The sequence below is a fragment of the Cryptomeria japonica genome, chromosome 11, assembly GCF_030272615.1.
Source record: "Cryptomeria japonica chromosome 11, Sugi_1.0, whole genome shotgun sequence".
Classification (NCBI taxonomy): domain Eukaryota; kingdom Viridiplantae; phylum Streptophyta; class Pinopsida; order Cupressales; family Cupressaceae; genus Cryptomeria; species Cryptomeria japonica.
The window spans coordinates 22,388,385-22,398,504 of NC_081415.1; the positions used below are offsets into that span (position 1 = coordinate 22,388,385).

Consider the following 10,120-nt stretch of genomic DNA (forward strand, 5'->3'; position numbering starts at 1 on the left):
ACACTGCAACTTACAATCAGATGCAAAAAGTATGAACCATGGAAATTCATCAAACACCATTACATTCTCCATTGAAATCAAAGCACTTCACTATTTCTAATCTAAGCGAGGAAGGTGAAACCATGCAAGCTTCGAAAAAATAATTTAAGTGGACACCATCAGAGAACAATGTTTCACTATTATTTTCTCAAAAACTTATCGCAACAATTTCATACAAAGCTCCCTTCTTTACAAATGAGGGGGTCACCCCTTTATATAGGCCTCGGGCCATGATTACATGCAAACCCTAATTAGGGTTTTCCCTAAAAGATTCTCCACACATGATGCAACAAGGTGGGAATCTCCAATTAATAACCCATCATGCCCATATACAATAAATTCAAAAGTACCCAAAATAGCATCCACTGCGCATTAAATGCACCACCTCCTTCAAATTCGCCCAACATGCGTTGAATATTCATCCATGCAAAAATCACCCCATTATGTCATAAATGCTCCATCATTTCCACATGCGGCGGTTGCATGCAAAAGTAATCTGCCATAAATTCAACATGCAATGACCAGGTTGCCATTTGGTCAAATATTCCGGCAATGAATGTGCCACCATACTGCCATGCGTTCAATAGATCCTCGCCATGCAAATGGACTCTGCCATCGTATATCCGCTCCTGCACATCTGGAATTGTTGGAGGGAAAATTCGATTCAGGAAGAATTTTCTTGAAGTCTCCTCAACTTTCCTTGCTTGAAGAAGGTTTTTTTTTATCAATTCTGCACATTTCCTATTTTTTAGGAAAATTTCCAAATTAGGGTTCCACGGTCCAGGAGAGAGAAAATTCTCCTACGAATCCAAATCTGTAAAACTTTTGAAATTTGGATGTGATTTGATGCCTGAGAAAGGATTTTTTCAATTTTTTCCCTGGAGGGGAAATTTCTTGTTCAATTCATCCCTTGATTCCTTCCTTGCCTTAGAAATTTTATGTTCAATTCATCCTTGGGTGTATTTCTTCCTTGCTTGGAATTTTGTCCCGAAGGAAGGAATTTCCAATACTTAGCCAAATTTTCATCTTTCTTGGAATTCTGCCCTGAAGGAAGGAATTTCCAATACTTAGCCAAATTTTCACCTTTTTCAGGAACTTTGTCATGAAGGAAGGAATTTCCAACACTTAGTCAATTTTTTACCTTTCCTGGAATTATGTCTTGAAGGAAGGAATTTCCATCACTTAGCCAAACTTTCACATGTCTCCTCTTCAACATCCCTATTTTTGGGGATCCTCCTAAAATTTAGGAGCCAGGTTCATTGGATGAAGAATTTCACCCCGATTCTGAATCTATAAAAATTTCCATATTTGGCCGGGATTTGATGTCTAAAAATAGTATAACTGAAAATTCGCCCGAGGGGAATTCTTCTTTTTATTCCTCCTTGACTCCTTGGATTCCGTGCCTTAGGTAGAGTTTTGAATTCTTTGCTTGGACGAATTTTTTTTTTTTTTTTTAACCACGCCAAGGATTCATGAATTTTCTCTCTGTGAATGACTTATTGGATTCAGCGCTCCAGCGCAGACCTGGGCGATTTTGGCTCTGTCCATGGAGAGGTGGATTATTGCACTTGTGAATTCATTCTTGGTTTTAGCGCCCCAGCCCATACCTGGGCGCATTTTGGAGATGTCCATGGAGAGGCGGAAAATTGCACTTGTGAATTACTTCTTGGTTTTAGCGCCCTAGCCCATACCTGGGCGCATTTTGGAGATGTCCATGGAGAGGTGGATTTTTCCACTATTTCAGGCTCTTCGTCAGGATATATATATGAAATATAACATTTAAGTATAAGTATACTTTAAGTTATATTTCATATATACTTTCAGGATGTTTGAGAGTAGTTTCAGGTCCATAGGAATTATAATGCAAATTCTGGATTTTGGAAGATCTTCCAAATTTCCAGACTTAGTCAAATTTCAGGCCATTTTCGGATCAGGATGACATTGGTGGATTGATGTGAATTTCTGGACTTGGATGATCATGCTTGCTTTCCTCTTCTGGAATAGGAGATCCAAACTTAGCCAAATTTTGACCACTGTCTGTGCTGAGATGCCACTTTGGGATTTTGAAGGTGGATCTTCCAGACTCAGAACAATTTTGTGCCTTCCACTTCAGGGATGATTCTCATACTTAGCCATTTTAGACCCCTGCCTATTTGCTTTCAACTTTCCAGATTTAGAAGTGATTGTGCATGTTGATTCTTCGCTGTCTGCTAGCTTGATCCTACCACAAATAGACTTTCCCGAAATAGAAACTTTCCAAAATGTCAGAGTTGGAGCCTAAAACAGGACGCAAGAATGACTTACTATAAATAGAAACTTACTAAAAATAGTAAGTTTGATTTTTGGCAAAATGGCGACATTCTAGGACTCGGAAAATCCCTAAAAATAGGGACTTTCTAAAAATAGAAAGTTGCTCCGCTTGGGCTCAAATTTTACTGGGAGGTCCCTTGAAGGATCCTGATTCCAGTCGTATACTTAGTTTTCTCGAAATCCTAATAGGAACCCCTAAAATCTAGGACAGAAGGCAAAAACCCTAAAATTCACAAAACAAGTCCTAGACTTAGTCGAATTCGCTCAAACAAAGAGCAGATTTAATCAATATGACCCCCAAACACTTGCAAAGCAGATAGATTGACGAAACTGCTGCAAAAAGACCACAAAAACGCAAGCTAAAAAAACCGGGAGGGCCTAAAAAGAAGGGGGTCCCCATTTGCAATGGGGCGATGTGTGAAAACGTCACAACACGTACCTAAGCGTTTGGGTTCGCTAGGTACGAACCAAACGTATCCAAAGGCGCTGAGCGCAAAAGAGACATTTTTGACCTTTTCTTGCATGCAAAAACCCAAAAATGTCCCTCTCACTCATTGTTCAATGATGAAGTAACATACTATTAAATGTATTTAGTTTTATAATTCTGAATATTTCTTTAAATTTATATATATATATATATATATATACACACACACACATACATATACGTACATAAATATATATATACATATACATACATACATACATATATATATACGTGTGTATATATATCTGTCTCTATGTGTAGACAAACCCAACCCACAAACTCAAAGGGCAAAAAATGTTTACCCGAACCCACGAACCCCGTTTGTGTATCCAACCCAAGCCTGAAACCAAACCAATAGCTTAGTGTAAAATACATGTTCTTCATATTTTTCTGGAAATTCTTATTTGTAATCCCCATTATTTGGTTCCCAAGCTTTTTCTCCATCCTATCACAAGGTTTTCTTGATAAGTCCCTTCAGCTGCTTAAGTTAAAGTCAATCTACTTTGACCCATGTATCACAAGTAGTGGCTTTGATATTCTTGTATAACTTAATCCAACAAATGTACGGATTTCTAATCAAGCTAATCTGTAATGATATTTTAATCTAATAGGATGGGCTATGATCAGTTTTTCTTTCTACGTTGCATCTTGATGTTTTACATGCAACTACTCTGTTCTCTGCTGCAACTGTTTACTTTAGGATCATTTTGAAGTATATTTATTGATGTCTTAAATAGGAGCATTGATTGGTAATGAGAACTGTAAATTTTGATTCCTGATCATTTTTTTAATGGTAGGTAGGCACCAAAGGAGCTTTTTACAAGTCTTCAGAACATCTAAATATTATAATTGTTACGTTCTTTGTAAAAATTGCAATTTTTGCATGTATGTCAATAATTTGAGTAATTTTTAAAAATAATTTCATTATACTTGTAGGAAGTCAAACAGGGAGTAGCAGCCAGTCAGGTTTCACGCTGAAGATGCCCATTGCTTTGAAGTCTGGAATGAATGATATTGCTCTTTTAAGTATGACAGTTGGCCTACAGGTTCTCATCTAAACTTATTACATTTTTTTTCATTAACTTAATTTTCAGTTCTCTTTAGGTTTGAGACCTTTTCTTCCTTGGATCAAATATAAACATATCCTCTCTGGCATCGGGACTCGTTGAGTGTATTTTACAAGTATAATGTATTTATTAGGTTTGGTATTTTCTGCTTTTCTTATTCTTTCAAATTTGGATATATTAGAGTTTATAATATGACGTGTTTGCATCCAAATCTCTTTTTTTTTTTTTTTTTTCCCCTTGTCATTTAAGTCAATAATAATTAATGCTAAGGCAGCAAAAACTTTTATCATTCATGTTAAATTTGACAGTCATTTATATGTTAAACTTAAAATATTAATATTTAATAATAAACATAATATTTCCAAATAAGTAGCACATAAAATTTATGTCTCTAAATATATAGTAATTAAAATAGTTCTAAAGTAATATAAAATAACTTTTTTGTGCTTCAAATTGGTATCTGTTGACATTTTTCTAGATAGATGTATTTAAGATATCTATACTGATAATTAGTTACAATTGAATTTCTAATATTTTGTTTGACTTTTAGTTATGATCATAACAGTCAAGTAGATTACAGTAATGTCATGTCTTAGATTGGTATTTAGCTTTTACTATGCTTTCATTAAAAAGTTAAAACAGATTCCCCAGGTTTTTCGCTAGTTTTTTTGATAATATTGTTGAAACTTGGACTCAACGTAAACTCAACAAGTTGTGTTTTTTCACTTCACTTGAATTGTGGTTTTTGGACGACTTGGACAAGTCTGACAGTTGAGACTCACAAGTTTGCTGAATTCCACAAATTTTGTGACAGATCTGATTGTGTGTGCGAGTTGAAGCTCTGGAATTGCAGCCCATGCCTCAGATCTGATACATGAGTCCTTGAAGTATCTCAACATCCCAGCGTTGGTCATAAGACAAACTCCAGAGCACAAATGATTCATACCATCGTAATTTCTCATGCAAATTTTTTAATGCAAATGAATATCTTAAGACTTAATAGAAGACTCATGTACGCTTCGTCGTTAACCATTACAAACTGTCCCCGCATTTACATACATGTATAATGAGAACCTGTTATGGCGAAACATTGACATGCAAGCTTAAGTTACTTGGATACAGATATGGGTTTATTTTTCTCTATAGATACTGGTAGATGATATTACAAATTTTTAGAAAACCTTGGATATGATACAACAGGGATACAATGTGCGTTCATGTGGGGCATGCAGAAAGAGAGAATGTATATTACTTGCAGGCCACTTACGTTAAGAATGAGAAGAGATAATTCTATCAGGAGTCCAACTTGAATCTAATATAGCTGTCACGTACTCTACAAAATTTGAAGCTGAAATGTTACAAAAATATAGAACTGACAGGAAATCTGAGCAACTATAGAAATAGAAGATTACAATGCTATAAAGTGAAATTCTCAATTGATTTCATAAATCTGTTTTTTATTGCTTTTGTTTCATTGAATTCCTGTAAGCTTTCTACCAGATCTACAGTATCATAGGGCTAGCTATCCATACTTAAAGAGCTATCAGTTTCAAGCTTGTAACTATTTTGTTTTTACCTATCAAATGATTCTGTTGACATACTTTTATGAGCTTATTGAACAATGTGTTTCTTTTGTCCTTCATTTCCCTTCCTCCTTTGTATTTATAGCTATTTGGCCTAAAAGATCCTTTTCTTTCCCTTAAAAATTCAAGGTTGCATGGGTACTCGTACCGGAGACTCGGACGCGTCTCCCGCACCGGAAACTTCATTGGAAACGTCTCCATAGAGAGGAGACTTTCCACCCGTCTCCCACCGTCTCCAAGCCAAACAAAAAAAAAAGGAAACCTTAAAATGTTAAAAAAAGCAAAGCACAGGCAACAAAATAAAAAAAATGTAGTACAAATGGAAAAAAAACAATGCTCAAAACAAATGCAGGTCACAAGGATTTCTTAAAATGTTGCAACAGCCATCACTAAATTATTATATTATATTTAATATTCAATGTCATTATATTTTCAGAATTTCTATAAATTATTAAATTATATTTAAAAGAAATTGGTGTCTTCAAGTACCCACGTCTCCTATTTTGAAAAAATAGCCGTACCAGTACCAGCACCAGTCTCCAAAGTCTCCAAGTACCCCGTACCCGTGCAACCTAGTAAAAATTATTAATTATCTCTTTTGGAAAGCAACTTGGGTCTACCCACTTGTTTGCTGTCAATTTTTCTTACAAAAATATCTGCTTGGGTTTCTAGTAAGCATAACTATTTAGCTCTACGATTTCTAGAGATTCCCAGTCTGACACAATTTCCACCTTTTTCACTTCCCTAGTGTGCTGGAGTGGTGTATTATTTCCTCCCCTTCTTCATTCTATACAAATAGATTCAACGCTTAGTTTTGGCTGATTTCCATCACAGTTGTTGTTAGCCATACAGATGGTTTTAAATTTCATTTACTGAACGAAAGGAATTTGAAGTTATATGCATAGCTTCTCTTTAAAGTTGATTTTCATTTCGACTTAAGTTTTTCTAATGAGAATTCTTAGAGGATTCGACATAATGCTTTGAGTAAATACCAATGCTACTTTTAGTCAATACTACATTTTGACAATACTGATTGACTATTATTTCATGTGTCCAGAACTATGGATCATTTTTCGATACATGGGGTGCAGGAATCACTGGACCAGTGATATTAAAAGGCTTGAATGGTGGGGACAAAAATTTGTCCTCACAGCAGTGGACATATCAGGTCTCATCTTAAATCTTCGACTCTTATTGATTACGTTTATGTTTCTGACATGAGCTGAAAGAGTGATAAAAGAATAAATTTGAGTTGACTATATTTTCTACATAGTTTGAACAGTGAGGTGAATTTATTGTGTTCAATATGTGCATTTTTTCTTGCAACAACCTTTGTTTCAGTTATGTCAAGAAAAAAAAAGCACTACTTGTATGTTAATTTAATTGGTAGAGTACATTAGAATTGGAAGAGTACATTAGAAGTTTAATTTTAGTCGTATCTTATAATGCAGTTATCTTTCAAGAATCGTGTTTTGTTATCACCTGTGATATATGATTTCACTCTGCATTTTGTTCGTTTACAAGTGTAGATTGGATTGAAAGGTGAGCAGTTAAAGTATTATACGGGTGAGAGCACAGCTACCGCAACATGGACTTCAGGAGCAGATCTTCCTAAGAAGCAACCTATGATATGGTACAAGGTTAGGAAAACAATTTATTCAGTTATACATATGCCTTTCAGATTTAAGCAGCTAGTAACCGATAACCTTACTATTAATATCATATTAGTAGCATTCAAAATGTTTATCAGAGATTACATGAAAGTTTGGGAGTATTGATTTCTTGTTTCTGTGTGATGCATGTGCCTGGGAATTTCTTGTTATCTATCTAGCATGTTAGAAAAATGAATTTGTTGTTTTCTACATCCACTTTATAATTCTAATTCTCAGGAATGTATTCATGCGTGAGATAGAAATCCATAACTAGTCCCTAAAGAAAATGAAAATTTTCATGTCCATGACAATAGGAAGTCTATGGGGAACTTTTATATATTTATATATATTGGCAGTAAGGATAAAAATATATTAAGAAACAAAATTTTACATTCATTTAGAACATACTGACTTCTAGATAGCCATAGCTATTAGTAAAGCTAGAAGAAGAAAAATCCAAGGGGGCATCGCAAAGTACCTCCAATCCAAGAAGGCCAATTAATCATCACATTATTCTTTTGGAGGTTGGTGCTTCGTATTTAAGGAGATTGGTGTCTCTTGCTGAGTTGGTGCTCAGTTGTGGGGATTGGTGTTTCCATTGGGTGCCTAGGAATCATCTAAAGGGGATTGGTGTCTCCTTTGGGTTTGTGCCTACGAAGATTGTAATAAGTTTCTTGCATAAGTAATATTTTGCTGTGGTTTTCTTCCGTAAGAGTTTCCACGCAAATTGTGTGTTCTACTTGTGTTGCATAATTGTTGCATCTTATGTTATTGATATTGTGAAATTGATATGCTTATGATATTAAATTTGAAAAAGTAGAAAATATATTATCCCTTCCCCTCAATATAACTGAGTGCTCTTCAAAAGAATCACAACTTTTCACAATTACCACCCTTTGAAAGAGTACAACCCTTCATAATTTCTGCCTTTTGAAGGAGTCATTTCCTTATTTGCTTCCTATTCATTTCTTCTTCCATTAATTCTTTGTACATTAGCTGTAGATGTCTAACTGCTGTGGTGCTTTCATGAGAAACATGTGGTACAACAAAGTTCTGATGTGGTGCTTTCATGAGAAATATGTGGTACAACAAAGTTAGAAAAGGGAGCGCTTTAATTTTGGGATGCTCTTGAAAGGTTTTTGTGGGCTTGTAGGAATCCAATGTTCTGAACACTTAAATGTTGGAAAGTTGTATCATTCTTCCAAATGCGATTGTGGTATTCTGGTGTATCATTCTGAAGATTTTAGTTAATGCATTTTCTAAATTGAATTCAACATACTGTAAATCTGCATCTCTAATTCAATGCTTGCATGTGGATTATGAACTTGCGCAATTGAGCTTAATATCCTATTTACTCTGTAAAATAGATGCATTGGAAGCTTCTAGTAATAGGCCATTAATGTGTCATCACTTTCATGGCAGACCGCATTTGATGCACCGGATGGTAATGATCCTATTGCATTAAACCTCTTGGGCATGGGCAAGGGTGTTGCCTGGGTGAATGGGCAGAGTATTGGACGATATTGGCCGGCCTACATTGCTCCTGCAAGTGGTTGTACTGATTCCTGTGACTATAGAGGAGCTTACAGTTCTGGTAAATGTCAAACAAACTGTGGTCAACCATCTCAAAAACTGTAAGAAAGTCCAGCCCTCCTTTCCTATATTAATTGCCCATGCTTTCAATCGTACTTTTGGAGTAAAAATGTACATTTAGTTTGCTTAGCATTGAATGTAAGCGATTCTCTTTCATTAATATGTTTAAAAAGGCATTTAGAAATATGTTTGCTAACTAAACAGCTGCTTCCAGCTATCATGTTCCTCGTTCTTGGGTTCAACCAACTGGAAATGTACTTGTGCTCTTTGAAGAAATGGGTGGAGACCCTACTCAAATCTCATTCATGACAAGGAGTGTCAAATCTTTATGCGCCCATGTATCAGAGACGCATCTTCCACCTGTAGATTTGTGGCAATTAAATGCAGAGATTGGATCAGGAGGGACTAAACCAAAGCCAGAACTTCGTTTACATTGCCCATCATCTGACCAACTCATCTCATCCATCAAGTTTGCAAGTTTTGGATCACCCAAAGGGAAATGTGGTAGCTTCATTCATGGTCACTGTAAGACCGATACTGCAATGTCTGTTGTAGAACAGGTATTAATTCTGCCTTTCCACCTAATCCTTCAATCAAAATTTTGAATCATTTACACCATAAGAATGCATCAACAACATATCGTTTTAAAGCTTCACTTATTTGATTTTTTTAATGTGGTTCATTGCAGGCCTGCATTGGACGACAAAGTTGCTCAGTGGAGGTTTCAATAGACAAATTTGGAGATCCTTGTACAGGCACTACCAAAAGTTTGGCAGTGGAAGCTAGCTGCTCCTGAATAACAAAATATCTATCCTTTTGATCGTGGATAATGTGAATATTGATTAAAAGATCAAAACTCCCTTACAGCACAATGCTTAATTATTGATTAGCATTGATGCTAGCTTTGGTCTTTGAATAATGTTAATATTAATAAAAAAATCAAAACTCTCGTATAGCACAATGCTCAATTATTTACTAGCATTGATGCTAGCATTGGCCTGTGTCAACTAATTGACAGAAAACAGTGCTCAATGTACATAAATTCCATGTAGAACACAAAAAGGTATCGATAATTTCAATATATATCTGGCCTCTGAAGAGTCACATGTTTTGAATGACCTCTAATAGCAGCAAATTTCAAATTTATATCTTTTTGATGACAAGATTATATATTAAAACCCATAGTCTAAGTATATAGCCAAAAACTCAAAAAAGTGGGTGGCATGGGATCATGTCACAAAATCAGATTGGCAAAACTGGGAACATAAACAAACACGTGGTGTCAAAAAAGGGAAAAGCTACAAACCGAGCAAGCCTATGGCCCCACAAGAGAAACAACTATCAATTTACTAGACCATAAACAAAAGGAAACCAATATAATTAAGCCAC

General features: G+C 35.5%; 1 protein-coding gene across 1 annotated transcript in view; it reads left to right on the forward strand.

Moving 5' to 3' along the window:
- Positions 1-9,849, forward strand: part of LOC131060321 (beta-galactosidase 8) — a 32,163-nt gene extending 22,314 nt beyond the window's left edge. Inside the window, exons 14-19 of the mRNA XM_057993498.2 lie at positions 3,773-3,882; positions 6,544-6,654; positions 7,016-7,126; positions 8,561-8,772; positions 8,946-9,291; positions 9,420-9,849. Of these exons, the coding sequence (XP_057849481.2) occupies positions 3,773-3,882; positions 6,544-6,654; positions 7,016-7,126; positions 8,561-8,772; positions 8,946-9,291; positions 9,420-9,527 (998 nt within the window). The 3' untranslated portion in view covers positions 9,528-9,849. The remainder of the gene's footprint in view (positions 1-3,772; positions 3,883-6,543; positions 6,655-7,015; positions 7,127-8,560; positions 8,773-8,945; positions 9,292-9,419) is intronic.
- Positions 9,850-10,120: the final 271 nt, after the last annotated feature.